The sequence below is a fragment of the Thermobia domestica genome, chromosome 13, assembly GCF_964235325.1.
Source record: "Thermobia domestica chromosome 13, izTheDome1.hap1.1, whole genome shotgun sequence".
NCBI lineage: Eukaryota > Metazoa > Arthropoda > Insecta > Zygentoma > Lepismatidae > Thermobia > Thermobia domestica.
Genome location: NC_137466.1, coordinates 169977239 through 169992987, shown reverse-complemented (window position 1 = coordinate 169992987; position 15749 = coordinate 169977239). Strand labels below are relative to the sequence as shown.

The 15749-nt window shown below is 34.3% G+C and overlaps 1 protein-coding gene across 1 annotated transcript in view; it reads left to right on the top strand.

Annotated features, from left to right (window-relative positions):
• The window catches only part of Arpc2 (Actin-related protein 2/3 complex, subunit 2), a 29372-nt gene extending 13956 nt beyond the window's left edge, over positions 1–15416 (top strand). Inside the window, exons 5-7 of the mRNA XM_081736870.1 lie at positions 648–868; positions 7395–7596; positions 13695–15416. Of these exons, the coding sequence (XP_081592996.1) occupies positions 648–868; positions 7395–7596; positions 13695–13722 (451 nt within the window). The 3' untranslated portion in view covers positions 13723–15416. The remainder of the gene's footprint in view (positions 1–647; positions 869–7394; positions 7597–13694) is intronic.
• The last annotated feature ends 333 nt before the right edge of the window (positions 15417–15749 follow it).

The window sequence follows — 15749 nt, the reverse complement described above, 5'->3', positions numbered from 1 at the left end:
ACTATTAAATAAATTAGTCAAAGCAAATGCATTCTTCATCACCTGAGTATTTCTAAACATAAATCCAAGTAATTTGAAAGCTTCATTGCACATTTTGTTAATATGAAATTCAAAGGTTAATTTATCATCCAATGTGACCCCAAGATCTTTTGCCCTAATGGAATAAGTTTCAAAAGTTTTGGTTTTTAAGTAACACATTAGTATAAACAAACAAATTTGATATAATAGAAGCCATGTGATAAGATTAAAATAGTAAGTAGGTTAGTTTATGAAAAAAAAAAAAAGACCGTTGATGAAGGTGAGGGTTCCCATTAAAAAATTCGACATGATTAAAATATTTGGACATATTCTTAAGTTTTAAGTTAATATGAAGTACGTAGATACATTTTATTTGCATCAAACGTAGGTACATTTTATGTGCATGTTGGCAGCAGACAACCTCTGCTCAAAAGCTAAGTTTCACAGTAGATGGAGATCTTCACTTGTTTTTATGTAGCTGAATGAAAAGTTTTCAGTTTTATTTTACTATGTGTTGTCTAGTCTGTTGAAGAGTTTTTTGTAAGCAAGAGAGATTTATTCCTTTCAAGTACTAACATAATTACTATTTTTATCACCACCATTATTATTAATATTTTATTTAATTTCAGGTATGTAGAAGCAAAATCCGATCGAGTAACAGTAGTGTTTAGTACAATTTTCAAACATGAAGATGATGTTGTAATTGGGAAAGTATTTATGCAGGAATTTAAAGAAGGGCGAAGGGCCAGTCACACAGCACCGCAAGTTCTTTTTAGTCATAGGGAGCCACCGCTTGAGTTGCAAAATACTGATGCACGTGTCGGTGAAAATATTGGTTACATTACTTTTGGTAAGTACTCGTACTGCTTTATTGTTTAATAGTGTTTGGCACCCATCATTCAATTAATAACAATAAATTACGTTGTTGTAGCGAATTACGTTCATAACTGTATGCACTATGACCCTAAGTTGGAGGGAATGAACGGATAACGAAGTAAGGAAGGAAAAAAAAAAAAACATTCAGTCGGGTGACAAGGAGTTGCCACATTTTTTATTTTTTATTTTTTTCTTTCTTAGTTATTTTAGTAGAAACAGTCAATTTCAGTTAATTAGTTAATGACTGTGAGGAACTTGTACAGTACAAATTAATAATTTCCAGGTCATCTTTTGTTCCTATATTTTCAAAAATATATTTTTCTTCTATGGTTTTTTGATGTCAACCTGCACCGAATCCTTAGGCTAAATTGAGAAGTTTACTATGTAAATACTCAATTTTCGTCTTACATTGTTAATTCCTAAATTGCTATCCTCTTATAAAATCAAAAAGAAACTCGGTAAACTGAAGAATATACGTTTAGTGTATACAGCAGACAGTAGAGTGTTACCACAATCTGTGATGACCATCAGGCTAACTCATAAACTAATATGACAAGGATTTTTTTAAACTAATGTTAAATTGTTAAGTAAATTTGTACTTAACATTGCGTTGATGTTTGGAAATGGTTCAATATCCTCTAATGTTTATACGGATCCAAGTTCGGTGCAGACTTTCCTCTGATTATATGGTTAGCGTGTGCGCTTTTGGTGCGGGAGACGGGTTCGTTTCTCGGTGGGGATCATGTTCGAATTCCACATTAAGCTTGTAGACCCATATCTCCATATAGTTTTAGTGCTTAAAGGGGCGCTAAACTCCAAATGGGCCAGATTAGGTTTGTCCATAAAGTTTAACTTCGGATCCTTCGTTCTCACAATATGTTTTGAATACACATTTCTTTCCACAATTGAAAAGATTGTGCGCTTAACTTATTAGGATGATACACTTTAACATTAAAAGTGACACACTTTAAACCTTTAGATGTAGTGCTAATAGTGAAGCTTTATGCAAATTATTTGAATGGGTTGGATTTAATTCCACTTTGAATCTATTCTCACTCTGATTACTATTTATCAAGAGAGGATGTGTGTGGATTGGAATCATTAAACTTTGACAAGTTCCTATGCAGTGTACAGTTATACTGAAATGGGACAGTCTTTGGAAGGGGAACACGTAACTGAAGATAAGGAACATGAAAAAATGATACATTCGTTATTATAGCACAAGAAAAACTTAATGTGCCTTATCTGAATTGATAAAGATACCAGGTTGTCTAAAACATATTGAGCTTTGGAGGTCAAAATTGGAAATACGTTTATTTTTCTTTGAAAATAACATTATGAAACCACATATACGCCATTTCGTTCGATGACCTTCTGCTATTTCTCCGTAATTATCATAATGCAATCACTTTAGAACTTCTATAATTTTTGTTGAAACAATTTGTAACAGTGGTTTTCATAGGTCTCTTGAAACTAGCTTTAACACCATTGAAGTAGTTCTGTAGAGACAAATGATAGTCCGAGATGCCATGTCAGGTCTATACGGTAATAACATTAAATTCTTCCAACCAGGTCCTCTCAATTTCTGTTCAAGATGTGTGCGGTCTGGCGTTGTCAGCGTGGTATACGATACCTTTTCTGTTGATCACTTCGGATCATTTCTTCCTAATTGCTAGATGCCCTCGCGCGAATTTTTGACTGTACAGGTCCAGGTATATCTTTCTGCCCGGCAGCAGCGGCTCCTAATACACAATGTCCTTCCAGCCCCACAGAATAACTTACCTGGGCCTCATTATGGGCTTTGCGACAAACTGTAAAGTTTCTTATCGCTTGGACCACGATCTTGTGCACACATCGTTGTAGTAGGTTACCCACTTTTTATGGCTCGTGATCAACTGCTTCAGAAATTCACAGACAAGTTCGATCTTGTAAATATATTTGAGTCAGATCATGTGGCACCAGCTTTCTTCAGATGGTTTAATACTCTTGAATAATGGATGTTTGGTTCTTTAGCGATGCCATAACTGCTTCCATGTCGGTCTTGCTCTCGACTTTTGTTGCCAGAATTTAATGTCGAAAGCCTCTACCCATGACTACGGGCACGTCGCTTATCAGCTTCAATTCATACCTTTCGATCCTTAGATCCACATTCCCCGACGTGTGACGTCATATCAGTCTGCATGCTGGGTTGTTTGGGTGGCAATTTAAGATTGATCCAACATGCTGACGTCGCCACCGTAGCATGGTCTACGGAACATTTTTTTTCTAGTTCGGAGTTAATGAAGAAGCTGTGTTGAATAGATGACCTCGTGACAAAACCAGATTCAAAGTAAATAATTAAGATTCCAAGGTTAATTCCATGGTAAACGTGCCAATAATATGTCTCGTATTGTCAAGAATGTGTACTGTCGTGATTAGCAACAGAAAGGAATAGCTTGTAAGTACATGTAATTAATTAAATTAAATTTAAGTTGGTTAATGTGCAACTTACAAAATCATTAAAGGTATGGATATTCAAATAACGTAACAGAAAACATTCTAGCATTCGCAAAGATGATACACAGAAATTACATAAAAGCAGAAACTAAAATAAAAAGATATGTTGTGAACTTTTACATAATTGATACGGAAAATATATGTCCATTGTCTATGGAAAATACTAAATCTTGGAAACCTACATTGAATCTTCAGATCAGGTTGCAAGTATCAAATATCCAGTTCCAGATAGAAGTATCGAGGCAAATAGCTTATCAAAACTTCATGTGACAACAAAAGTTATCACGCAAATACTACTTAATATTACAACATATTCACAGTATTACGATTACGGTAAATTTCCATGTGTTCAGTTTTCTCCACATTTACTTTCAATCCCATCTCCGTGCAGGTGTTTAATTTTGTACTCTTTATAATAAGGCTTTTGGATGTTGGAAAGTTCGCTAGTCTAACGCCGTTATCATATTATTTTCCTGATGCAGACTTTCGTTCTCTATAATCTATTTAAACATGTCTTTTTTGTTTTGTCTTTCGAATTGAAATCTTCTAATAGAATTTTCATATAGTATCGCGGGAGTTGATCAAATACACATTCTGCTTTTTCATAAAAAGTGTTTTTATCATCATACGTATCTTCTGTTAGGACATGAACGTTGAGAATAATAATATCGCACCGCCGACCCTGGAAAGTAATAAATGAAAGTCTATTATTAACAAATTCAACGTGTTTAATTGCTGATAATATTAATTTTTTTGTGAATTAAAAACCCTACACCTAGTTGATTTTATTTCCTTGTGCATAAAAGAATGTAAAATTCCCTATCTGTACTGTTCCCTTTTCTTTTCATTACACTTGAATTCCTATCAGGTGTATGCTGTATTTCTCTATCTCACTCATTGCAGATTTTAACGCGCCTGCCCTATAAGAACTTCTTACGTTCCATGTTTCAAATCTCATGTTCCTTTTACTTTGCTGTGGTCGTGTCTAGTTATTAGGCTTGATCCGAGACTTCTGTGAATGTTTCTGAACAAATGCCTTTTCTTTTTAGAGAAGGAGGTTGCTAGCCTCATGCCAAAGCCTAAAACTGAAAGACCCCTTGCCTGTCGGCGAGTGCTTACACAAAATATTCACAGCTAACCTAATATCTAGAGGCGTTCTTCTCTATCCCCAGCCTGAGGATGCACCATGCCGTAGTGACAAAACCCACACAATGAAAAAGAACATTCATTACATTTCTTGAACCTAATAATAAATTTGTTTATCCAGGTTACAGGAAGTCCACGGAAGTAACATGTATATGCGGAAAATCAGATAATTCTAGCTTAATAAAGGCCAACAGTTGGATAAATATATTTCTTAGGGCTACCAATTGGTCTCTCCACAAGAAGAAATGTAGATTTATTTATTTATTTTTAAGTAAATTTCATGGTTACAACAGGATCATTTTTTGAAGATTGTAGGATTTAGTTTATAAATCTGAGGAGTGTGGCTCAGTGATAGAGCGCTCTCTTCTATTGCAAAGAATCCCTAGTTCGATCCCAGGACATGTGAGTTTGTGGAGGACAGCATCGTGTCCATGGAATTTCTCGGGGGTTCTGTTTTCTCCCATATTACCATTGTACTTATTGCTTCATAGTCATTTACGTTCATAATCATGCGTCTTTAGCTTACAGGGCATAAGCGTGGGACGTAAAACTTAAAAGAAAGAGAAAGTATATAGATATTTTAAGGGTAATAAAAATACAGTGAAGAAAATGTAACAAAATGGATCTATTTTTCTGTATTACTACATCTTACATTTGGGTTATTCAAAATTGGGGGGGAGAGTTTAGGAGTGTTGCAAATCGTCAAAAAATACAAATTACAAAATAATATTTCGTTGACTAGACTTCTTAGGTATAGTGTATAAAGTGACATGTGAATGTGAAGATTTTAAATTGGTATTAAAAAAAAAAAAATAAATAAACATTGATACTCGAATAAAGGAGGGGGCGCGGTGACTCAGTGGTAGAGCGTTCACCTCCGGTGCTTGGGGTCTCTGCTTCGATCCCAGCTCGCGCCGTGTGGACTTTGTGGTGGACAAACATCGTTCTCGTGGGTTTTTTCGGGGTTCTGTTTCCTCCCACTTTCTTCATTCCACCGTTTCACTCATCTCTCATCATCACCGTCTCCTTTAGCCTAACCGGCATAATCGTGGGACGTAAAACTTAAAGTTTTCATTTCATTTCGAATAAAGGAACTTCTTAGACACACTAAGAATGTGGGGTTGGGGCTTCTAAATGTGTGTACACTTCGAAGTACAATATTCAGGAAGTCAGGGTTTTATATGTTTTTGTGTTTTATTGTTTAAAACATCTTATCTACACAAATTTCTGAAAATATAGGAATAAAATGTAAGCTGCAACTTACAGAAATATTCAAAATCTCTCAAGATTATTCAGTATCTTACAGGGTATGTTGCAGATTTCGAATTTATATCCTACTAATGAGCTAGTACTAGGAATGACATAGCATTAATAATATGTTCGTTAAATACGGGTTTTGATATTTTAAGTGAAAAGTAAATAAATAGAAAGAAGTATATACTTACGATTTGTTAGTCAAGGTATCCAATTCTGAAAAAGAAGCCAGATTATTATACCATTTAATTCAGAAAGCGAACAAGTATAGAGGAATTTTATTGAAAATTAATTCCGAATTTACCTTTATACTAAATACAGTTTGGTCTTCATATTGTATGTATGCCAGTGTAGCAGCCCTTGTAAGAATTCCGGTAGTAATATTCAAATATAACATCCTTCAGGTATCAGGAAATGAAATATCATTAACATGAGGACCTTTTTGACTGAATCTTTTCGAGTTTAGTTACTACAACAAACGTAGAAGTAAGGAAAGGGAACGTGGTGCAGAACTTCACTTTACTAGTACATTTGAGGTAGTATAAGCTGTTTCCTTAAATTATCCTTAATCTTACCTAATCCTTTTTTCTAACGAACTCTACTTGAAAAAGCGGGTGAAATATCTGTAAAATAAAACACTTAGGATAAAGTTAATAGCAGTGTTTATATATATATTTTTAGGGTGGTCCACAAAACAAAAGTAACAGTGGTCGGAGGTCCACAAGACTTATTTTATTCCTTCTGATGTATACAAATAACTAACGAAATTTCAGTACAATTAAGTCATATTTACAGTTCGCTCCGTTTTGCCTTTTTTGTTGGTTGTTGTCAAATCTTTCAGAACAAAATGTCAGTATTTGTATTCTCAAGTTACAAAAACGCTTTCTTCAGTGGAGTGAAAACATTTTTACGATAGATTTCAACCAATGGAAGACTAAACTGCCTCTGTTCCTCGTCTTTTGTCAAGGCTTCATTACACTTTTGGATGAGACTTATACCTCTTTCAGCCACATCATCACCACATTCACAAACTATTTGGAAAATAGGATTATCTCGCCATCTAGTGATCATAATGAAAGCTATGAACTTATATCTATCCGACTATTAGCACAGCTACTGTATTAAATTATGTTGTAGTCGTGACACCTGTAATGTAATATACAGGAATGTAATGGGGCGTATACCCATTACCCACCTAATATTTTTATAGTGCAGCATATATTTACCTTAAATTTACGAATGAACGAGTATATACGGAGGTGGGCATACACTATTTTTTCAAAACGGTCCAGCGTGTACCTTCCAAAAATTCTGGCATTAGATCATCGGTAATACTACAAGAACAAAAAGGTTTAAAATGGAGCGACCTGTAAATATTAAGCAATAGGGCTGAAATTTTGCAGCAGGTACAGTAAGTAGCTTATGATTCGAGGGAAAAAATGAGCCTTGTGGAGGGTTATTTTGAACAAGTTGATTTTTTTGCATTTGGTGTTGGACCACACACACACACGTATATATATATATATATATATATAAAACTGTGTGTAGTATGCTTAGTACTTCAATATATAAGTTATTTAAAAATATTTAACTTCCTGTTTCAGTTTTGTTTCCGAGGCATACGAACAGAACAACAAGAGATAACACCATCAACCTAATTCATATCTTCAGGGATTATTTGCATTACCATATTAAGTGCTCAAAAGCATATATACATTCACGAATGCGTGCCAAGACTTCGGATTTCCTGAAAGTCCTAAACAGAGCGAGACCTGAACCAAAGAATGTAGAAAAGAAGACTATAACGTAAGTTTGATTAAAAAATGTCTTTAATTGTTGTTTTTCTTTGTAGTCATTTATAATGAAGATTCTGAACAGTTAGTTTCCTCATTGAATAGTTGGTCTGTCTATAATGACTCGTTCAGTATAACAGTCTCTTCAGCAGATTTCAGTTTCAGCGCAGTATTGAAGTTGTAGATGTGTAGTAGACCACTTATCTTGAGACGCCGTTGTAACTTTTAAACTGATAGATAAAAAACGCTGAAATTTCGTACCATGAAAATATTGGCAGGATGTCATTGTTTGACACACTGCAATATAACCAGATTAACAGTTACCAACTCAAATAAAGTTATATTTTTCAGATGATACTACGTCAGGTTATTACATATTTCAAATTTACATTTAAACAAAAAACTTTCAATAGCACACTTGTTATTCAGTTTTGCAAACTAAGGACACTACAATATCACAAACAATGAAAAACAACCAAATTCTGTAGGCTTCTATAACAGTTATGACGCAAGTAAAACGGATAAGGTAATCATACTCAAAGAATCTTAAGTGTCTAATACTACGGTCATTATATGACGTACTTCGAAAAAATGCTTAAATAAGTATTACATACTATTACATGGATGATCTTGAATAGACATAAAATTCATAATTCCGTTTACAGCAATTTGATGTCTCAAACCGTTCCGGAGATATGAAAGAAATATTAAAAATTGCTATTATATTAAAAGGACGTATTAGTGAGAGTTTTTTAAACGGTTGTTGCTTTTCTTCGCTTCTATGACAACCCAGCAATATAGAAAAGGAACTCACCTTGCATCTGGTGCTTTTGTACCTCTCTTAAAACTTAATATTCGATATTTCAGTCCGCGCTGAGGCTATGATCGTGAACGCTCCAACCGCAAACTGGAAGAAATCGCTGAGACAGTATGAAGTTTTTAATCCTGTACGAACAAAACATTCCGAGTGTGCACAATGCACTTTTGAAAGAAAAAGAAAAATAATTGGGTTATTTCGTATTTAAAATCTGCATGTTAGGCAAAAATTTACAATATCATATTTGATGTTCAATATTACAAAGTAAGGACGCTATAGTACCACAAGGCATCCAAATTGTGGAAGCCTCTACAATACTAATAACACAAGTGAGACGGGCGTATTGATGCACATGAAAGTTCATTTGTGCTGAATACTATGACTGTGATATGAATTATTTGTAACAAGTTGGAACGAAGTTAGAAAGGATTGAATATTTTACCATTCTTCAAAAGGTTTTATTTCGAAAAACTGATAAGTATTACATCCCATTACATAAGTAGTTTCTATTAAATGTAAAGGTCATTTTTCTGTTTACAAAAGTTTGATTTTTCAACCTGTTCCAGAGATATGAAGAACATTGATCAAGTTTGCAATACTACGTATAATTATGTAATTGCGATACTTGTAATTACAACTACTAACTATTGCTGCAATGTTATAGAAATACACGAAAGAAAAATTTTTGAAACAGTTTCCCACGTGGGTTATTTTAAGTACTATAGCAATCTCTACCCATGTTTATATGTCTCCGAAATGGGTAAATGTATCAAATTACTGTAAACGGCATTAGGGTATCTTTACGTTTCTTGGTAACCCTCTATGTGATTGAATAACAACTTTTTTCGAAATATAAACTTTAGTAGAAAGTAAAATTTTCTATCCCTTGCTGTTTTGTTCTACTTGTTACCACACCTGTATCATGTCATAACACGCCTCACTTGCGTTATTAGTGCTGTAGAGGCCTTCATAAATTGATTGCTTCCTGATGTTTGTGATATTGTAGCGTCCTCAGCTTGTAACACTGAACAATAAATGTGGCTTATTAAGATTTGTTGAACATATAATTTTAAATATATAATAATCGACGTAGTGCCATTTTAAAAAACTTGGATTGGCAACACTGTTAATCTGGTGATATTGCAGAGTATGCCAATGTCCCCCTGTCCATATTTTCATGTTACAACATATAGCCTTCATCAGTTGTCAAATAATTGTACTAGAATACTGTAGTAGAAAGTGACAGTAGTCAGGGTATCTTGTGACTGTAAATGAGATCGTTACGTGGTGTATTAGTATCTGGGCACTCCGCTTTATCGGATTGTGTTGCAGTGGTTTCTAACAATGTTCACTAAGCGTGAGGATTACGAGAAATGGATATCCGGAAAGAAAACGTATGCACGTTAGATTGTATTCGAAATTCGGTAGAAATATTACCGAGATAATGTCGATTATAATGTGTGGTTAATTCTGGTTTGTACATGTGTTTTCAAATGGCATTATCGTATTAAGGCTGGTCGAACCTCTATCAGTGACTAGTAGCACACAACCTACAACCCCGGGAACTAATCAGAATTAGCCAATTCATTTCACATATTAAGGTGACGCCGTACCGTTTATTAATTATATGTTCTTCCTGGAATTGTTTTAAGATTATTTTTAGTTTAACGCCCCACAGTATTCCCCTTAAGCTAAATGAGATAAATGATTGATGAAAATAAATTGTTGTTAGATTAAATATTTTGTGCAATTCCCCCGGAAATCGGATCCGGGACCACGTGTATTAAAGGCTCATGCACTAGCCATTAGGCCAGCGGAGAGATGATAAAACAAGATATCGGCCCAACCTGTGAAATCTAAAAATTGGCATAATTGAGTAACGTTTAGCATGAAAGGCGTGAACAACATGCAGTTTTTGTCAAAAAGGAATACGTCCTACATCACCCATTCATCGGACTTATCTCTCTCCGATTTTTCTGTTTTCCCCAAACTCAAAATTTGACTGAAAGGATAATGTTTTCATGTTTTCCAAGAGAGTAGCAAGAATCACGGTAACAATTTTTTGATAAATGACTTCCAGTACTACAGGAACCGTTGGAGCGTATCTTCAGCAGTACTCACAATTTTCTATAGCACCTCGTATAACCATTATGATATAAAAACCACTTGGGAGGCAGTCTTGTCAATAAATTCGAGAAGTACTGACTTTTTTTTTTTTTTTTTTTTTTTATCCTGTTAAGTTCGAACATATATGATGTTCAATTTATATATTATTGAGGGCCGCTACGGCTCATTGGTAAAGCGCTCACCTCTGGTAAATGGGGTTCCTGGTTCGATCTCAGTTCATACCAGGTGGATTTGTGGTGAACGAACGCCATGTGCATGGTTTTTCTCGGGGTTTGCCCGTTTTCTCCCATTTTTCTTCATTCTATTTCATTCATTAAGGTCATCATCATATTTTCCCTTAGCATTGGGGCAGAACGTAGAGCGTTCAACTAGAAATATCATTTCAATTCATTTTCATTGTATGTAATTGAATTCGCACCTACATAGAACTTGGTGTGATGTAAAATCGGTAAATACCTCCGTTTAACGTATATATGACATTCAAGCAAAATACATTATATGTCAAATTTTCTCTGATAGCTATCCTATCTCGTATAGCTTAAAATTCCCTGAACTGTAATGATTTGAATATCTTTTTAAGGAGAGAAGGTTCTGTGAAAAGGAAGTTATTTTGTATATATATATAAACGGAAGAATACCTTCATTTCCCTGTGAATTTAAACTTTGCTTCTAAACTGATTACGTTTCTCACATCTGTGTGCTCTATTAAGTTAGAATCTTAGTAATACTTCTATTATTTTACTGCATTCAAAAATACATTCTTTCTAATCAGATAGACATTATCTGTTCTCCTGTTTGCAACCGCAAGATTAGAAAGCAAGTTGCTGATTTGGTTAGGAAAGAACATTGTAATGTGCAGTCTTGTTTAAAATTAAATTATCCACCCCACGAAACCTCTGTTTGGTATTATTAAGAGTATATTACTGTTTCTTTAATTACAATTAATCATCAATTATTAATCATAGTTTACATCTCTCGATATATGTGTGTATATTATTGATGTTGGTTGTGGTCCTATTTACTAAACTTCTTCCAAAATCGAGTGCCGTGAATAATTATTCAATACTGTTTTGAAGGGAACCAAAATGGAGAAAAAGTACACTTTAATTTTTTTTTTCCTGGAGAAAAGGCAGAGCATGGAACATCATCATTATTACGGTATACTTACTTTGTTTGAAATGTAATGTAAAAACGTTGTTTGTGGGAGGAGCAGCGAAAATTTTTACAGATGTCAAAGTTCCAATTTTATACATTTTTCTGTTCCAATATTATATTCGTATAGATTGCACTTAGTTTTGGAGTCTCATCTCAATCAAAACCCTTTGAATATACCATTCTAGCGTTATCTTACAAACCCTTCTCCACTGAAGAAACAATAATTTAGTTAGATCGTACTGCTGAATGTATTACTATTTTCATTAGTCCCTTTAATGTAATAAACGTTTAAATTATGTATATGTATTAACATTCTTTAGATATGATTAAAATATTTCAGAATCAATCTTATCAATAAACTCAAAATATGTTCACTTCTGCTCCTTCATATTATTATAAAATTATAATTACACTTGTTTAAAATGTTATATTGAATTTCGAATTGGAGACTTTTTTTTTTTTTTTTAATTTCTGAGTGTAAATATGTACTTTCCATACACCTTGTCCTTTCTAAATATTTATTATAAAGGTAACCAAGAAAGTTCTGTCGCCTTTTTACCCACCACCTTCGAACATCAATATGTCACCTAAGACGTACCTGGAAGATCAAAAATAGTCTCCATCAGCATCGACGACCTTCTGCCAACGTTCTGGAAGGTCATGGATTCTATCGCAGTAAAACTTAATGGGCCGTGAAGCGAAGAAGGTATCAAGTGCATTTTGCACATGTACTAGGGATTTGAACTGACGTTCTCTAAGGTGATTGTCCAAGGAATGAAACAGGTGATAATCGGACGGTGGAATGTCCGGGGAGTGTAGCGGATGCAATAATGTTTCCCATCCAAGGCGTAGAATGGTGTCCAGGGTCATCCTAGCCACGTGGGGCTTAGTGTTGTCCTTTAACAGGTGGATCCCTTTGCGATTCAGAAGTGCTGACTCCAGAGTTTTGAGTTTTTCGTGGACATGGCTCAACTGCTGACAGTACACAGTTGCATTGATGCTCTGAGCAGCTGGTAGCAGTTCCCGATGCTGCGAGCAGTCCACCAAACACACAGGAGGATCTTCTTCTGGTGCAGTGCTGGTTTCGCCTGGTTTGGAACATTTTCATGGGATGCTAACCAATGATGACGGCGCCATGGAGCTTCGTACGGGAACCACTTCTCATCACATGTCAACACCCTGTTCAGAAATGGCTCCTTCCTCAGACGAGACAGCAAACACAGGTGTCTGTTGGCGTTGCCTTCTGGCCCGGAGTCAAATCATGTGTGACCCATCGCCCCAACTTGTAGTGCTTCCCAAGTTGATGGAGGTGCTGCCGAATGATTTCTCCACTCACACTGAATTGTATGCCACTGTTTGCCTTAATTCCTACCTGGAGATTTTCATTTTGTTTATGTCTTAGTCTTCCAACACGTGGTGCGTCTTCGAGTGTTTCGTCACTGTCCTTAAACTTGTTAAACTACCATGTTCACTCTCCTTTATGCAAGTTCACGGTGTAACTGAACTGTCACAACCAGGTGGCATGTTGGATATATTCACCAACAACTGACTTTCGCCTTATCTCCATTCGCATTCAACTCACTGTGTGAGGGCCAATTGAACACAGACCTCCACAAAAAGCGATATAACTTTCCTTTTTACCTTTATATCTAAGTCTTAACAATGCTGACAGTTATCAGGAAAAATTCAGCGTTTAGTAAAACTTTTTGATAGATGTATAATAATTTGGAGAAGCAAAAGTGAGTACTTTTTGAGTCTATTGATGTTTAAATACATTCCCTGCGCTTAGGTTGATAATAGGAGGAACGTACATATTACAGACCTCCAAGAAGAGTAGTACAAGATGTTTTATTGTCTATCAGATTAGATGAAATAGAGTATAGGATGGTTTCGAACCATTATTATTATTATTATTATCATTATTATTATTAATCTTAATCTTAATATCTATGAACATGTATAATTTTTATGTGTTACTGTTTGATTATTCCCGTTTGTTCTCTCTTTTACAGGGGGCGAACTTTTATAAGAAAAGAATGATTCATCATTCAACATAGTGCAAATGACATTCACCTTTTTCCCATGATCAATAGGGGAAGTTAATTCACAGCGAGATCGTCGTTCCTTTACGATCTCACGACCGTCTCACACATTAAAAATGAAATAATGTAATTTACTGAAGAATATTAAAACAAGGCAATTTAAGCTTTACCTGCTTTCAACACTGAGGGTTCTATCGGTTTTCCTAAACATAAACGGCAATTTTTATTGCAGTTTACGTGAATAATACGAAATTAAAAAAAAAGGATATAATCAGATGCTAGTTTTATTGAATTGATTAGATTATATAAATACGCAAATCGATTAAATGAAATTGTATATTTGTAATTTAGAAACAGCTACAAATAAAAGTTGCTCATAATTGACAATTTCTTTGAGAAGCTGTTCCAAAAAATAAAAAAATAAAAAGTTGACGTAGGATAGCATTGTATTAACAGATGTGTTTGGAACAGGGATCAAAGGGTATTACTGTTGGATACTTTTTTAAATCGTGTGATTATATCTAAATAAAATTCCTGTGATTTTTAGAACATTAGATAAAAAAAAAGAAATGCAATAATTGCATGAAAGTTCTTTGTTAAATGTAGTTGGTTTGAATCGAGCCACTACCTCAGGCGTACATGAGAGAATAGAAAGGAAAGAAATAAGATGTGAATAATTTGTAGACCACACAAAATGATAAAACGTGTTTTTAATTTAATTTTCAATCCGCTTAATTTTGTGCTTTGTAATATATCTATATATTAAGAAAATATTAAGTGAAAGGAGGGGAGCTATATTTCTGACATGTTTAATTGGGGGGGGACAAAAGGCATAATAAAGATCTTTATCAACGAGAGACTTCATGAAAGGATAAGTTGCTGAAGTGGGTGCCAGTGTTCAGATGACTTTCATGATGATGATGATGGTGATGTACGTGTGGTCGTTCCGTGTTTACAAAACCACACGCAACACAAAATAAATGCCAAATGGTATCAATACAATTTATTGTTATAAACTAAATTTTAACCTTTAAAGCTGTTCTCAAAATTCCTTAACGTTCATAGCCTAGAAGCTTAAGTGAAAATATTTTTCCCAAGTGTTCATCTGAGACACTTGTCTCCAGCAGATTTACGTTTTGTGTTCTTCTGGGCTCTGTATACAGGAAGGAAAGTTAAATTTTTATAAAATTAGCAATAGTAAACTCCATGAGTCTGTAAAGCGCAATATTGGAATGACATTTAAAATATATTTTTCCTTGCTTTTTTTTTCTTGCTGTTTTCCCATTGAAGCACACAGTAGAAGATTTCTAAACTTGCCAGCAATAGTGAAAATAAGTATATATATATATCTGCTGTTGTCACGCCAACACCTGATGCGCCACACTTGATTTCATCCTTGCATTCTGTTTATTATTTTTTTTTAAATATAAAAGTGATTGTAAATGCTTGGTTAATATTGCTTGTTGTTGTTATTTCTGTTACTTTGCTCCTGGATATTTTTTTTTTTTTCGCAAAGGTTAAATAAATAAAACAGGTAACTGATGATGTAACTAAGTTCGTATAACAGTGTTTAAAAAATGAATTTCTATTTATGTTTTATATGAATCATGATTAATTGAATAATGAAGAGACTACTATCATTTTGTTGTGTATGTATCTTAGTTTGATAATACAGAAATTGTCTTCCTACTATTAAGATTAACTTTTTTCCCCCTTAATGATATCTTCTGTAGTTTTTTGTTTTCTTTGTTTTTTTATTCAGTTGCTGTGTTCTGATAAGCGTGAAAAAGAAATCTAACATTATGAATAATGGTAACATCTTTAATTTCTATGTTTTATATCTAGGGAACGAATTTTTAATTATTTTTTCCCGCGTCGTATTAAATGATAGTGATTAAGTTTGAAACTTCGAACTTATCACAGGCAAAAAACATAAAATTTTATTTCATACGAAATGCATATTTTCGAAATACATGTACATGATCACATATTCTTCGTAATTCGTTTATAAACACACACGGTATA